At 37.5% G+C, this 17,446-nt stretch overlaps 1 protein-coding gene across 1 annotated transcript in view; it reads right to left on the reverse strand.

Moving 5' to 3' along the window:
* LOC116731491 (TGF-beta receptor type-2-like) overlaps positions 1–17,206 on the reverse strand; it is a 30,733-nt gene extending 13,527 nt beyond the window's left edge. The window contains exons 1-4 of the mRNA XM_032581267.1: positions 16,924–17,206; positions 9,343–9,484; positions 7,454–7,647; positions 601–1,361 (exon numbers count right to left, since the gene is read on the reverse strand). Of these exons, the coding sequence (XP_032437158.1) occupies positions 601–1,361; positions 7,454–7,647; positions 9,343–9,484; positions 16,924–16,999 (1,173 nt within the window). The 5' untranslated portion in view covers positions 17,000–17,206. The remainder of the gene's footprint in view (positions 1–600; positions 1,362–7,453; positions 7,648–9,342; positions 9,485–16,923) is intronic.
* Positions 17,207–17,446: the final 240 nt, after the last annotated feature.

The raw sequence follows: 17,446 nt of genomic DNA on the forward strand, positions 1-17,446 counted from the left end.
AGTTCTTCCATAAACACAAAATCTGTGGCGTTTATAACTAATAATTGCCGTGATGACAGATTATCTTGCCCATTTTCTGAAAGTCTGCAGCTCTTTCCTCTTCTGGTATGACCCCGCCATCTTTATTTCTGTATTAACTAGCTCCACTTAACAGTGACCAGAAGAACCCTTTCCTGGATGACGACCAAACTTCAACAATGGAATACGGTCTAAGCGGACGTTACTATTTAATCAATTTGAACAAATTTTAATCTAATAAACCATTAATTGATAATTAATTGTAAGTTTATTAATTGTTTGCATCCTGAAACCTAGCCTTAATTTAAATGTTTCCACTTTTTGTCTACTGGGTTCCTTGCTCTTACGACTAGGCGTTATTTAGGGCAATCAGGAGTAAAGGGGGCTGAAAAACAAATTAATTCTCAAGTTTCAGAGTTTGATTGCCTCTAATTTTGAAAGCCATACATAATTTTCCTTCAACTTCATAATTATGCACTCCTTTTTCTTCACTCAATCAATCACATTAAATAGCAGAACTAAGCACAGTGAGAGATTTTGGAGCTGAAATTAAATGATGAATCAAGGAGCAGGAGGTCTTACCTGTCCGCTGTTGGCCAGCTCGTCCACAGACAGAGAGTTGTCCAGTCGAAGTGCGAGGCCAAAGTCGCACAGGCAGCAGGTCATGTCCTTTTTCACGAGTATATTTGAGCTTTTAATGTCCCTGTGAGCGATGGGAACCTTGAAGCGGCTGCAGGAAGTGCGGTCACTGTGCAGGTGTGCCACTACACGGGCCAGCGAGCTCCCCAGCAGCCACAAGTCGTGCCAGGAGATGATGTGATTGGTTAGGTACTCTTGGAGGTTCCCCAGTGGGTGGTAAGCCGTGATCAGCCAGTACTGCCTCTGCCCCTTCCTCTCCTCTGCTGTCAGGAAGTGAAGCACGTTTTCATGCCTGAGGTCTGCGTCTGAGAAAATGTCCTTCTCGTTCTTCCAGGAGGCGTACTCCTCGAACTGGAAGATCTTGACTGCCACCGTTTCAAAGCCGTGCTCCTCCCGGACTGACGAGCCTTGCTTCAGCTTGGCTTTGTAGACCTCGGCAAAGCGGCCCTTACCAACCAGAACGTCCAGCTCGATGGGCAGGAGCTCGGTGTTGTGGTTCAGGTTGTTGGCGTGCGTGGAGCTGCTGTCTGAACCCTCGTTGTCTATGATGGGGTGCTTGTCGGTGTTGTCCAGTGGCTTGCCCTTCTTGCGAGGGTTTCCCTGTTGACTGTAGATCCGGTAACAGTAGAACGAAGTGATGACAAAAATGGCTATGACCAGAAGAGGCAGCAGGCTGACCAGGATGACAGGCCCAACCTGAGAGTCTGTGACGAAGACAGCGAGGATAAACACATTAATACTCCGAATGAATCCATCTCTAGATAAAACTAACTTTATAACTACACTTTGGTATTGTGTCAACTATTTGTTTAAAATTTAAAGTTCAAAGGGTCACAGGTAGGTCAGCGGTAGAGCGTGTGCAGCTGACCCAGGTTCGATTCCCGGTCCATTTACTGCATATCCTCCCCATCTCTCTCTGCCTTTCTTCCTGTCAAGCTACTAATGAATAAAGGCCACTAGTGCCACAAAAATAAAATCAAATAAAAAATAAATATATAATTTCATTAAAGCATTAATATAAAATAATCCGTAACACTTTATTTAAAGGGATGTGCATAAGACTGACATGACACTGTCATAAACATGAAGTAGTCTTCATGAATGTTTACGACCCTTGTCACGAAGTGTCATTCGATAAATAATGACACTTTTAATGCAAAGTTGACACTTTTAATTTACGTTTAATGCAAGTTTTAATGGAACTTTGCATTGAAATGTGTTATTTACTGAATAGTGCAAAGTCGACACTTTTAATTCAACTTTTAGGGCTAAACTGTTTACACTGGGATTTTTGAGCGTTTGTAGATGTTTATGTCAAATTGTGTCCCAATTTGAGACACAGTTCTTTTTATCTTTCCCTCAGGCTCCTTGATCTTTGCTGATTTTTTGCCCTACTTACTACGTAGAGTATGCATAAGAACTCCTTCTGTATGTGCTTAATATATCCTGCAGCTGAGGATCCTTTGGTTGCAGGAACATTTCATGAATCATCCTCCCAGAGGGTTAATTTAGATTATTTTAGATACTCATCAGTAGAGAATACATCCCATTAAGTTTCATCGAGATGGATATTCTCTAAAACGCTTGAAAAGATGGACATTTAATTAGTGCAAGTGAAGGTTTTTGTCTTTGCAACTCTATCTGATGGGGATCATAATGAAAACGTGACATTTTACTAACCCCCGCTTTTCCTTTTTTCTTTGGATTAGCACAATTATCATGCGTTTTACACAGATTCCAAATTGCCTATTCAGATTTGCTTGTGGTATGCTCGTCTGTCCATTTAAGAGTACGACAGTACTCTTGGGTCAGCGGAGGAACTGCTCTTTGGTTGTGGAATGTCCATTTAAATTAACGTCTGGACCACAGATCCAAAAACCACTCCAAACCCCGACCCAGCCAACCGCATATTGTGCCTCTTTACAGAATTTGTTTTATTTTTGTATGTTAGGAGAGGGTGTGTCTGGAACCTGCGACTGTTTTGGCAAACGGCACCAGTTGCTGCATTTGTAGTATACATTTTCAAGTTGCAGTCATAAAACAGGATGTATAAGAATATATCAGTACAAACAGCGCAGTAAGAAGTAGCAACTCTTTCCAGTTTGATCAGGTTCAAACTAGCTTTTGATACTTTACATTAAGAGATCTTCATGTTTTAACGTTACTTTTTACTGCTACAAATATAAAGTGCAAAACCATATCTTAACATATTCCATTTGTTACAATAAATGACAAGAATACATTTTTGGAGGACACTGTGAGACAAAGGCCTAGAGTCAGTCTTGAACAAGGTAGTAATATTAATGTAAAACTCATCTCACTGACTCCCCAGACCAAGCCCTCGAGCTCTATAATTTTTTTTCTCTTTTTTCTAAACAGGAAACCGCATGTCTGAAATCCTCTGCAGGGCCCCAGACAGACAGTTTGTTTTGACTTTCGTAGAGTGAGAAGTTTTTTTTCACAACAACCTGTCACTGTGCCTCTTGACGCAGACATTTGAGAAAAACCCTCAAGTTGTTGTCTACAACGTTAACAGGTCTGCGTGTTAATGTAACATGATGTTATATAAGATTAAATCAGTGTCATAAAATTCTTATTTTACCTTAAATTAAAAGTTGTTTACACTTGCTAAATTAAAAAGCCTTCACTATAAAAAGAAATGGTTTATGGGTTAGTAATTTGACCTTTAAAATTGACATTTGGTGTAGTTAATTCATTCCACAGTCATCTGTTAGTTTATTCTGTGTTTGAGACAGGTTGATTAAAAACAGTTGAAGTTATGAAATCTCTAAAATGAAAAAGAAGGGAATTGACCTCTCTAGTAAAAAAATATGCTAAAATATTAAATGAAAATGCTGAAAAGAATTTTTTATAAAATGTAGACTTGGTTAAAAGGTGAATAGGGGAGAAGATGGATGTTGTGTTTAGAGGAATAAGAGTTCACGCTCTGATCAGCCATGACGTATAAAAACCCCAAACAAGCTTTAAACTGGGTGAGTAAGTTGGCAAGAAAGCAACCATTTGACAGATGTAATCTTTCCAGGTGTGGTTGTGGTCAAATCTAATGATTGTACAATAGAGAGCACTGTTTTTTTTTTTGCAGCTTTTTATGGCATTGTATTATATGAATACTCAGTGTTTGCTGTAGGAGTGTCATGGTGGCTTTTAAGGGCAGACATTGTATATCATTCTTAAAACTCCCAACATTTAGCCACACAAACAGTTTTGACGTCACAAACGTCCATAACTTTGAAATTCCGAGGACTTTTGTACCAAAGATTTATTTTTGTTTCTGCTTCTCTGACTTCAGTCTCGTGACTTCTGAAGAACTCCTTCAAGGGAGTTTTAAACTACAACTTGTCTTACTTCCCGTAGTAGCTTGCTGTTCTACAGTGCTAATGTTAGTTTGTATATAAGCAGAAATAAAATGTAGTTCTGGATAGTTGAATTTTATTTCCATTCTTTTCTGGCATAGCTACACAGAAAATGACATAATAGAACAACAAAAACAAAAGGTTTTGCATACTTTTGTAAAGTTTGTTGCGATGCCCTTTGGCTATCAAGGGGGTAAAAACTTTTTTTTGTTTCAAAGTAGTTTAATACAAGATCATTAATTTACTGACAAGATTAAAATTGCAATTGTTTAGTTGTGTGTCTGCCACACAACTTGTAATCGGTTTTAACTTTTGTTTTTTAAATGACATGCAGTTCCCCCATTAAAACATGTTTGTGAAATTAGCACTTGCTATCTTCAGATTTTTGGCTGACCTTTCCATGATAATTTTCTAATGAATCTACTTTGTACTTCAAATATCATTCTTTCCCTTCTTCTATGCAACTGCTACAGTTTGCCACACCTACTCTGCTATTTAAGACAAACTTGCTGAACATAATGAGCATAGACATTCAGTTCAGTCAGCCAATATGCCACGTCTACAAAAAAAAAAGAAGCATGTCTGTCCCTTTCTCTGGAGCAACTGTTTAGAATATCAGCTGTCTAACAGGGATGTGTTGTGGCATGTTTGCTCCTGAGTTTCATGGAAAAGCCCACCTGCCTGCTGAGATAACTTCCCCCTTGAAGTTTAAACTTCTTCAACTGTTCAGCGTTTTAACAAGGACACATATAAATTTGTGTTATGGATTATGTTTTATGAGGTCTTAAACTCATTTGTAGCTATTTGTGCTGCATTAGGAGAATATACTGTTACTGGATATTGAGATTCTTATTTTTAAGAACCTTGCACTTGTAATATTTTTTTTTTTTCCAAATGATGAACATTACTGTTCAGTTTCTGCTGGTCTTCTGAAGGTTCTCATTTGTAATCCAGTACCAATTTTCACAAGACAGTTTTGTTTCTCTCACTTGTTCAGCCAGTTATCTGAGAACTATGAATCCTTCAGCCATTAAAAGGTTCCAATACTGAACCAGTTTTGTGTCCATACATATCAGAAAGCAGAGCTATAAATCAATAGTCTTCAAATCAAGTCCTTGTCATGTTTTTACAACAAGTATTTTGCTTTAGTTGCACTTCCATTCCAAATAGTGGGCATTGTGTGGAGTCAAACATTCTACTGCTTTAGTATGTTACTTTTCCTATGAAGGTACAGTTTTGTTTCATTTCTATTTACTTTTTCCATATTTAAGGATCAACTGGCCATCTTGGGATGACATTTCAGTGATCTATGACTGTGTCAATAGTTAATGAGTACCTGCCATCAGTTTCACCTTCAATTTCTGGCATTTTAAATGCCAAGAAACGCAAAGCATCTTTATAACATAGAGATGGAGTAGCGGTAAAACTGTATTGTTGCTGTGATAATTTAAGTTGTGTTGATTCTGCTGGGTATATGCTCAATATGTGTGACATGTTTGATAAAAATCAACGGGAGTCCGGTTTATCTGATAATCAAATAGTGTGAGCTAAAGTGTCCAATGCATAGATGCTGAAATATTATTTTCTTGTGGCATTCTGTTTTCATGCGTCATTAAAACAAGAGGCAGATAAACAACAATATAACAGGTGTATAACAAGCTGTCACAAAGATACAGTTAGTTGCAGTTTCTTCAGTTAAATCTACCAAAAACACCAAACAAAGGGCAAATTGACACTTTTGAAACACCAATAAACTGATTCTAAGCTAATAAAACTTGTCATGAAGTGGATGAACTACTGAGGAATGATGCTTCTCTAAAGTTCCTAGAAATAACTTGAAAACTCTTCATCTACTGTGGAGAGTTTTTAGACCGGACATTTTTGTTCCCCGATTGTCCGCTTTTCTTGTTTCTTAACCATCAAACTATCTGTAAATATCAGTTAAAAGCACCTAAAAAAGTTAAATTGAAATTAAATACATAAATAAATATATATATATGAAATAAATAAATATATCACCTGTATTTTTCTTTGAGAAGAACAAACATTACCCAAAGGTTACGGTAAGATAAAGGTTTAAAGAATCCTGCGTTCTGTGGATGCCTAATAAAAATTAAACACTGGTTAAAAAATAACAAGCCAGATTCACTGAAACTTACTGGAATCATTGCTTTCTAACTGGTATTTAATCACAACAGCCTTCACTGCAGCAACACCCATCTTTACTCACTGAAAAGTTACAGAGACAGCTCAGACATTCTCGAGAGCACGCAAATGCATTTCCATGACGTGGTTTGCACTCCACAGATGCTTTTAATTTGGCTCTCTGCTGTTCCAAGCCAGGTCTCAGAAATCTACCGCTATGCTGTTACTGCAGAGATGCTGCAATAAAAATACAAGAGATTCCATAGCTAACCGTAGACAAGAAGGAAAGGTGTGTCCTGAAGCGGTTTGTAATCAAAGAAACACAGCCTCACAGTACAAACATGTTGACATTCTGGCATGACACTTTACATGACGAGCCGACAGTAGCTAATATATCAGTTTACCTGTTGCTGTGATTATTGAGAGATCACAAGAAGATTCACTTACAATCATAAGAAGAGGTCAAAGTAGATCAAGTCGTACGGGTATTTTATAACTTTTAAAACAAGTAACCTATAAACTGAACCCTTCTTTCGATTACTATAATTAATCTGCAGGGTAGACGCCAACTGACTCATTACACTAATTTAAAATTATAACGTCTGCAGCTCTCAGCTTGTTCCATCTAATTGCTTTGCATTTACAGCTAAGAATTTTAATGTTTAGTTTTACTCTCATCATAAGCGCTCCCGCTACTTCACCCTCTCATGGTGAAGACAACTTGCTGAAGTTCAAGCCAGACATCAGAACGGGGATGAGGAGGATTGGAGTAACTTTGGATGTGGCATACTTATTTTAGTAATTTATGACCTACTGGGATTTTTAAATACAATTGACTACTAGTTTACAAGGAATGTTCCACAAAAAATAGAACAAATTGAGACTTTTTTTTTGTGGAACAGTCCTGGTTTATTGAAAATAGAAGGCAGAAAATTATCTCTGCACACACAAAGCTTGAAGCCGGTTGGACTATGACCAAAGGTCACACTAGGTGACACTCCTGCCAGCTAAAACCAGAAAACTAAAACTAAAATTTAGACATGTTCACCAAAATAGGAGAATATTAAATTGGAAAATTGTTGCCCCGTCTAGAAGTGTCTTTATTTCAGCTGCAAAACGAAGTAGAATCATAATATACCATAGGCAAAGTGAAAGCATAAAAATTCTTTAAATGTGTCCATGGAGATCTAACTAAAAAATAAAAACCACAACATCAGGATCTCAAACATGCACTGCAATTAAAGATACAAAAACAGAAGACAAAATGTCCAACTTACGTGGGTTAAAAATGATGTTATCATTGCACTCCTCCTCTTTGGAACAGGAGCAGATGAAAAACTTTGAGTCTTTGGCCTTTTTCTCTTTCATAATGCACTTTGTGTTGTTGTAATCGTCCAGGTACAGGCCATACAGGGGATTAGCTGGATTGTGACAAACTGTTTCAAATGTAATATTGTTGTCTTTCTTCCGCCTTGGAAAGAGAAAACAGAGACAACAAAGCATATTGATTACCTGTGACCTATGACCTTAAAGAGTCCCAATACCTTCACAAACATCTTCACATTGTGTAAAGAAGCTTGTGTCCCTGCTGGAAAGGGGCTGAGATGTTGTACTAAATTTCATGTACCTTGTTCTCACTTTGTCTTTTTTAAAAAGGAAAATTAATTTTGAAAATCATAAGGAAAAACAGATATTTACAAGAGACTTTACAACAACTTGCAGAGGTTTTTTTTTGGTCCCCTCTTTTTTGCAGGATTGTTCTAATTCTTTCACACTAGAGGATTTTTGAGCCTATTTATCCCACAGCTTTTAAATTCAGTCCAGATTTTGACTAAGTGACTACAAAGCCCTCATTTTCTGCTGGAGCAGGGGGTCCAAAACCTTTACATGCCATGGACCCATAAACATGGTCCCTCTGAGACGATGCTTCAAAATATGTAAACATCACGTTTTAGAATGTTTATTCCTCACTTTTATTCACTATTCAATAATTATTACTTTGAATCAGCATAAATTCTGCCCCATATCTTCTGATTTTAGTTGGCCATGAATTTTGTGGAGGAAAATTTATTATCAAGTAAAATATAATGACTTTATTAATCTGACGTTTATGACATGATATATTACCTGATAATAAAACTTTTCACCACAATCCCCTCTTTTAATTATAAGAAAATGTGCAATATTTTATATTAATCACACTTCCAGTTCATCCACTGCAGCTCTCAGGGGTTTTTCTGCAGCAGGGCTGCTGGACAGTTCCTTCAATATTTTTCTTTGTGTCAGAAACTCGTTTGTTAATTTCCTGTTTGCTACGCTAGCTTGTGGATGACTGGCAGCCAATCATAAAAGATAAGCATGGCAAGTAGCCTTTCACAAAGTTATTTTTCACAATAATTATTAAAAGTACATTAGATTTTATTGAAAAACATATATAGATATGATTTTAAAAAATGCATAGAATTCAATTCTTTTATTTTTGCATTTTTTCCTCTTCTTCCCAACTTTTGGAGGGAAGATGAGGTCCTTTTCCAGTGCCCCCCCAGATGTGCTAACCAACTTAAGAAGCAATAATTGGTTTTTATATACCCAAAAAGTGTTTATTTTCACCCTGAAGCCTCTGAATTTCTCTTTTATCCAGGGGATTTAGAACAATTTGCTGGAGAAACTGAAAAATGAAAGCATACTGATCATTCAACGACCTCACATCTGACTCTGGATGTGCAAAGCAGCAGGAAGCAGATTTGTATTGGTGTTAAAAGTTTAAGGCCATGCTGATGTTTCTCATTACATTGCCAATGTAGCGGTGTGAGCTGAGGTTAGCAGAAAGCTAATGGTACATGGATAGCAGCGCCTCTTTAAATTGTCCTTCAGAACTCACAAATTAAGAATTACTCAGCAGGAATTTAGACATTCAATATGTAGATTTGTCCAGCTTGAGTTTATTCCAAACTTGCTATTTGTACAGCTCCTACATATTCCTTAAAAGTAGGACATTTACTTTGCTATGAAAAGTATTTGACTCCTTACAGAATTCTCCTGTTTTTGCTTTTGTCAGCTTTGCATGTTTCAGAACAAATGCATTTAAATGTCAGTACATCAGATAACCCGAGTCAAGATGAAAATCAGATCCCAAATGATGAATTATCGTGAAAACAGAACTTACCAGATGCTGACACACACGTCGTTATCATCAGGGCAGATGGAGGTAATGTCACAATCCACCTTGCAGATTCCCTTACCGAGACACGTGGTGGCCTGCAAATCACAAAACCTGCACAGCTGTTTTATAGCGATCATGGAGGTATCTGAAATGAGAGTGGGAAAAAGGAAAAGGACGGAGAAAGTTGGATTGGTTATCAGATGATACGACACTAATAAATGACAACAGCATTCATGTTTTACAAAAAAAGAAAGCAATGAAAATAAAAACAGTATTCGTCTTAGAGTGGATTTATTCAAGAGAGCGAGAAGAAAATCCAAAATATTTCATCGCAGGGAGGCGGACACATTTTTTCAAGATCTCTGTTGATCTTGTTCGGACTTGACTTTGCCAGCAGGCACGTTTAGATCAGTCAGACAGACTGGATTGTGTGATGAGCGCCTGCGGGCTTGATAATCACCTAAGACCTGAGACAACTGCCAGACGGGTAAGTACAACAAACAGAGGAAAAGCAAAGCCATCTGCTGGCTGGGAAGCCTTTAATTTGTCATTCCAATGAGTCGGCTCCCCCATTTAAATATGTGTTGTGCCAAGAACTATTAAAAAAACAAAAGGACGTAATTGGTGATCATGAGTGATTGGAGGAAGAAGGGAAAATATGCATGTTTTTCAAGACAAAAACATTAAAATTGCCTGATTTTTGGTCATCAAAAGACCTCTTATCCCTAAAAATCATCCATGATTTATTAATAATTACTGTAAAGATATTTTTTAAAGTTTAGAATTATTTTCATCTTCAGTAAACTGGAATAATCTTGCTCAAAAAATGTAGAAAAGCCCTTAATTTGAGTACTTTTATTCACAGTGGAGAAAAAACAAAATGAGAATTTTTTTGTTTAAATCCTTGGTGCCACAATTAATGACAGCTTATATAAGATAAAACTTTAGCATACTTTACTTTAAAAAAAAACTGATCAGGCTTTTGAAGACTTCTAATTAGTTAACCATGATTTCAATTTTAAAGTCCAATTTCACTTCAAAATGGGCAAGACAAGAGAACATGTTTTGGGAGATGTTTTTTAATCTTCATAAACCAGAAAATGTCAACAAGAAAATAACTACTGTATTTTCCGCACTATAAGTCGCACTGGATTATAAGGCACACTGTTAATGGATGATCTATTTTCGATCTTTTTCCATATATAAAGCACACTGGACTATAAAGCACATTAAGCGAAACAAAACACTCAGATAAGTCAATCAGTCAAACCTCAGTATGTTTTACTCCGCGACGCTCCTGACTACGGAAGCCGCAATGTGATGTAACTAAAATATTCTGACAGAGCGCGGTGAGCGCCGTGTACCGCACAGAATCGCTTCGAGGTCAGTCAGCACATCCAGAATCAATCCGTATTAATTCACTAGAGGGCGCTGTTTTACTCCAGAATTACACGCTCCTGATTGTAAGGCGCACTGTCGTTTTTTGATATAAAGGTTCGGAAAATACAGCACTTGCGTAAATTTGTCTATAATTTCAGTCTGATAATATCCAGCTCTCGTGACAAATGATCCTGGATGGAAAGGTCAAAGAATCCCTAAAGCTCACCATTAGGAAACTGCAGCAATTTGTTTAGTATGAGATTATGCAATTTAACATTTTCAGTTTGCTATGTCAATAAAGATCATGAGCAATGTATATTGTGTTTCACTGACTTTCCCTTATTTTAGAACCAATGTGATTTAGCGTCTTGCATAAATATTCATACCCTTTGTCACATTTTGTCAAATTAGAGCTAGAAATTTAAATGTATTTTATTGGGCTATTACGAGATAGACCAACATGAAGAGAAGCATATTTGTGAAGTTGCAGGAAAATAAAATACTACTTTCTAAACTTAGGTGTGAAAGCAACATGCCTTTAGGGGTTATGAGCAAACATGTGGAAGAAGCTGCTCTGGTGAGATGAAACCAACATTTACACTTGTGTCCGCTTCATCCATCACGGTGCGGTTTGGCTCAGCTACAAAACAGGACAGGTCCAAACTTCAAAGAGCAATCACATCTGCAGAGGAGATCACTGTGGCTGATCATATTGTTAGCTTGGACTAGTACAAGTGAAGGTGTCAGGAAAAGGGAAGCTAATATTTCTGCAGACCCCACACATCCTGGTCACAAACTGCTTAGACTTTTACCTTCACCTTCATGCTACTACAGAGGATTATTTGCTAAAACCAGCCACCACAGAAACCATTTCTTCCCCCAGGCTGTTTCTCTAATGAACACATTAAACAGAAACCTTACAGCTACTCTCCTGTGCAAAAATAGACATATTTGCACTATTAATACATATAAACATTAGCTGTACATTCACATTGTACATGTGTTTCCATTAATATTTTCTATGTATAATTCATATGTAAGTTTATATATTTATACTTCATGTCTGTACACTGTGATTGGTGAAACCATAGTCAAATGAATTGTTTGGGCGCACAAATCAGCCAACGAAGCTGATTCTGAAGAAGTCAAAATTCGATGAGTAGAGAAAAACTAAACCAACACAACACACGTCAGGGAGTACAACAATGTCATTGTGAAACAAGTTGGTGGGAGCTGGGGGAGTGGTTTTCTACAGAAAAAATGAGGAAGCTTGTCAGAGCTGATTTGAATATGGATGAGGCTAAATACAGTGCAACACTGGAAGAAAATCTGTTGAAAAATACTTGAGATTGGGCTACACTATCACCTTCTGATATGAGAAGAATGCTAAAAAAAAAAAAAGAGCCAGCGCTCTTTGAGAAGTGATGGTAACGCTTGAAAACTGAGCAATTTCGCAAACAAGATTAGGCAAAAATTTCAGTTTGTAGTTGAGCAAAGCTGATGGAAACAAACAGCAAAAGAGTCTTTGCAGCTGTACTTGCAGCTGCAACTACAGCTGCATAGACTCATTGAAGTTACTGTACTGACTAAATGAGGTATTGACTCGGGGGGCCACAATATAAATACTGCAACACTTCACTTTATTTGTAAATAAAAATTGAAACAAGGCATTATTTTCTTTGCAAATTACACACAACTGCACTTCATTTCATACCATCAAAAATACGACACATCGAAATATGGGGTTTGAACATTACAAATGTAAGAAAATTGTTTAAGGGGCGGGAAGACTTTTAGCGCTACAAGGTTACAGGTTAAAGGGCAGTTAGTGAGAAAACAAACCATGCAGAGAAGCTATTACTTCCTACTGCCTATGCTGGGAAGTAAGACGAACCAAAAGACGATTTAAAAAGCAGAAATCTGCAGCGTGTGACTGCTCTGAAATTCAGGAAATTCACATAACCACACTTCAGCTGTTTCCTGACTCTGTGTACAGGAAACTATCTGCTCATGAACCAATGAATTTGATGCGCAGCCATACTGAAAATAAGTAGGTTTGTTTCCATCTACTTGCAGATTTTTAAGAGCATCGTGTGAAGGTTGCAAAGCATACATGGCTGATCACGTGACCAACAGAGTCAGATGTTTTTCAGCCTGGGAAGTGTAAGCGAAAGCATGCTTTTTGGCAGCCAAACGTCTTCACACCGATTTCAGAATATGCCTCTGAAACGTGGTACAAAAATCTCTCTGTGTCAGCTTAGCCACGCTGGAGGGTGGGCTTACGGTAAAAGAGCACAGCTTCTGCAAAAAACCCCCAAAAAAACCTAAAAGGGAAGAGCAGGAAAGTTTGCACTGAAATTCATCCTGACATCTTGTTTTACAAAAACTCTGTCTCAGGAAATTGCAGAGAGACATTTCTGAGCTCATCTCTGCTGAACAAACTCCCAAAGTCAAAAAGCATCAATTGAACTCCAGACTAAACTAAATGACTTAGCAATTTAAATTTCTGCCCCGTGGGCTCGAGAGGTGTTTTTTTGAAGTGGATCAGCAACGAAAACGAGGGACGGGGGGATGAAAGCCCATTCCTGAGTAGTAGGAAGGTGGCTGAGCTCAAGTAATTATATCATTAGAGTAGCTCCTCTCAAAGAGCATGTCATTTTAACCCAGGAGGCGGGTTGTGGAAGGGATGAATGGTGGTAATTGTCACCCAGGGCTGCATATAATTGCAGAGTAGTGGGGGGAAAGGGGATTAGTAGCAGCCAGAGCTACTTGGTGCCGCTGGGACTGAGTCTGAGACAGATGAAGGTAAAACTTCCTGGCAGCAGGGTGACTTGGTCAAAGATAAGACAGAACAATAAGGAGGAGTAGAAAGGCTCCACAAATATTTCACTTGGCATAACACTTAGGTGTAGTTGAGGAACCTAGCATGTGGTTAGGTAGTGTGAACTTTGGTATGTTAGGACGTTAGGTAATTTGGGACATGATGAGTAAAGAGAATTTCACCTTGGTCTTGAAAATTATATAGCAAATGTGAGCTTGGGAGCAGACTCCTAAAGCCACCTGCCATAGTGGATGATCTATCAAGCAGAGGGCTGTAGCCAGCACAAGAGCTGGAGTATGTAACTTTTATAAAAATCACCTTTTTTTACACATTTGTGAAAACTGTCACTATGTCATGACAGTATATTATAATAATAATCTGTGAAAAAAAAAGAGTTCCTCTGTCTTCTTCCAGTGTTAACTACATAAATCAATCAGAAAAGGCTAGTCAGAGCTAGAGGGAGATCTTAGAGCTGTCAATCATACTCGTGTATGTGCTGCTCACAGCTGGTTTACCAAACACGGAGCCCATTCTGACCGCTCAGGCTAGTTAGCATGGTCACTGTTGATGACAGATGTCTTTCTTGAAATGGTATGCTGTTTCGCCGCTAAGACACTCCTCCTGGCTCTGATTGGTTGTTTTTGACTGAGAGATGGCACTGGGTAGTAGCACTGGGAGGAAGTGGATGAGTTCACAGATTATCTGTCTCATAATAAACTGTCACAACAAGGTAACAGTTTTGACAATAATGTAAAAAACTTATTTTTTTTTTTGGTAAATGTTACATACCCCCACATTTTGATATTTGGATTAGCACATTTAGATCTTGTCCAAATGACCAAAACTGATAATGAAATCTATTTTTGATGTACGCACATACAGTACATACAACCTAATCAGAAGCTGCTCTTTAGAAAATACTACACAGAACTTTGAAGTACATGTGGCCTCATTTGCTAAGAGTCTGATTATTAGAAGAAAGAAGTAAAATATTATACTTTGTGTAACTTATAACAACTTATTTTGAAGCATTTAAGACAGGTTCAGATGTTTGACAATTATTTCTGCTTGTTAGACTGTTATAGCAAAACTTTATTAAGTGAAATAATCTTTAAACATACTTAAAGTATGATTAGTCAAATTTAAACTATGTATACTGTTTATTTTTCAGTAGGGTTGCTGTTCTCAGAATGTGGTACTTAACCTTGTTTCAGGGTTAAGTTGGAAAATCGGATAATGGATGTTCTCAGTGATAAGTACTGTTTGTAATAAAAGATAACAACAAATTTCACAAACCAACAAAGATGTTCTGAGCACTGCATGAATGCTTTTGCTGAAGGAGGTTGCATATTTCTGATTTAGAGATACAAATAATCAGAAGGGCATAAAGAGTTTAATTTGAGAAATACGTTTTTTTTAAATGAAAGTTTAGCTTTTGTGGGACACCTCCTTCTTTCCCATTTGAAAACGATAATTTTAAGGACCTATCTGTTGATTTATCTAACTTAGAAATTTGAAAGTTCAGAAAGTTCAAAAGTGGGACACAATTTCAGCTCATCTTTCAGCCAAACAAAGAGAGTCTGTTTCCCCTCATGTTACATTTCGCCTTTTAAAAAAAAAAAAATTCTACAAAACTAGAAAAGATTGAAGGAGTATTCCAGGGCTGTTTTTCTTCTTGTACTACATTTTGAACTGAAAAATACACTCTTTGCTTTTTGAAAATCTAAAGAAAAAATACATTGCTAAAAGTTCACATTATTATTATGGATGCTATGAAGGTAAGCCATTCAAAACTGCAAGAAATATCTATGTTGGTGCAGTTGTATCGAGGAACAATAACGTTGATACTGAAGGCAACATACTGGACTTCACGGTGGGTGAGAGTTCATTCATTATTGTTACCCAAAATAAGACAAGAAAAGAAATTAGCATAAATAAGTTTATAAATGTTGCAACTAGACATATCACAGTAAACCAAAACATTTTGCCATAACTGTCCTATAGCTTAAAGACATTTTGCTTAAGTGCTAGAGTGAGCAGAGTGTTTTCCACCTTAGGATGCATAGAAACACAGGAAAACACTCCCACACTTGATGCTTCACACTGCCAGTCAGCTGGCTGAAAGAGGGTTACTACACTTTTACATTGATTGCAATAAAGACAATTCAACTGTTTGCAAATATTTCCCAATATAAATAAAAGGCATATTAGCCTATTGATAATATTGTTATGACTAATAATAATATTATTAGCTGGAATAATGGTCACGTTTTGTAAAAAAAAAAAAAGTGACAGCATAACTTACACATTTCTACTTTAAAAGTTTGCCTAAATGTCATGATAGTGGAAATTTATTGGTATCACAGTGTGAGTATTTCATTCTGGACTGTAGTTACGACTCATCTAAACCTGTCTGCGATCCATATCTATAAAACAAACCACAGAGGACCCCCACGTTTTCACAGATCATTTTTAGATTTTTCTGTGGAGCATAACTCCAGAGTATTCACAGAAACTTTCACTACTTGCAGATTTTTTGTGTGTGTGTGTGTGCATAAAATATCTAAAATATTTGAAAGAAATACAGCTTAGGAAACTGAAATACACAGATACAATACTACTTGACAGACTACTGACTGTTGTTTACACCCCAGAGCATAAGAAAGACTGTAGATATTAGCTTCTGGGGTAGTGCTAAGATGGTTTCTGAGGTATATTTTGCGGTTAAATTATTTAAAAAGGCAGTTATGCTGGTTTTTAGGGGGATTTAGTGCAATTCACTAGCAGCTGTGGTGAAATACCGCGGGTCCACTGAGTGCATAAGGGGACTGCAGCATAGTCTCCTCAAACCCACCTTTGTGGACGCCACTGCTAAAGGATTTAAATACTCTAAAACGGTACCAACCGATATCAACCGACCTTTCATTGTCTTGATTTTTATCTATTTAGGTCACACATATCAATTGCCACTATTATTTCTGGTATTTACTTTGATTATTCGGAGGCTCTCAAGACCGCAACTTTCGAAACCACCGATCAAACTGTCAAACCAAACGTGCTCCTTAAAACTACTTTTGTCTCGTAAAATAAAGCCAGTCATATCTTCGTAAGCCATTAAGCCATTTTTCACATAAAATGAGACAACATCTTAAGGAACTCAAACATTTGATTAGTTTTTAAAAGTCGATGATAGATTTGAGATCAGACAATAAATGTCCGAATTACTCTACTTTTGTGTTTAGTTTAGTTTCTCCGACTCAATTTACACTGTTTTAATAAAAGTCTTTTAAAATAAAGAATCTTTCTTTTTAAAATAAGGAAGTTCTTTGTTGAAACTTTGAGTCAACTCGCCCCTTTAACAAGTTTTAATAAGTTTAACTCACTCGTCTCCACCGGCAGAAGCACAATACCGAACAGGACCGCTCCGCAGCAGAAAACGGAAAACCGAAGCAGCTCCATGTAGAACCGGACCACACGCCCCCTTTCTTTTTCATTAATTGAGCCTGGACAGAAGAGTTAAATATCCGAGTTTCTCTGGGATCCAGCCGCCTGTTGCTCCTCCACAAAACGCGACTTCACAGCTCGGCGTAGAAGCAGCGTAAACACCAGGCAGGACTTGCCCTATATGACTCACAGTATGTGCGCCTTTCCTGAGACAGGAAATCTTCAGAGGGGCTGGACAGGTTTTTTTCTTCTCTCTCTCTCTTTCTCTCTTCTTCTTCTTCTTCTTCTTCTTGTTCTTCTCAATCATGCTTCTGTGGCTCACAGAGTTTTGAAGCATGTCATTAAGAAGCTCAGAGCCAGTAGAGCAAAGGCTTGAAATTACACGCTCCATACTTGCTTAATTAGAGACTTCACTTCTGGGCTACACACGTACATACAAACAGATTTACTTAAGAAAACTCA

Source organism: Xiphophorus hellerii, chromosome 13, assembly GCF_003331165.1.
Source record: "Xiphophorus hellerii strain 12219 chromosome 13, Xiphophorus_hellerii-4.1, whole genome shotgun sequence".
In the NCBI taxonomy this organism is placed as follows: Eukaryota; Metazoa; Chordata; class Actinopteri; order Cyprinodontiformes; family Poeciliidae; genus Xiphophorus; species Xiphophorus hellerii.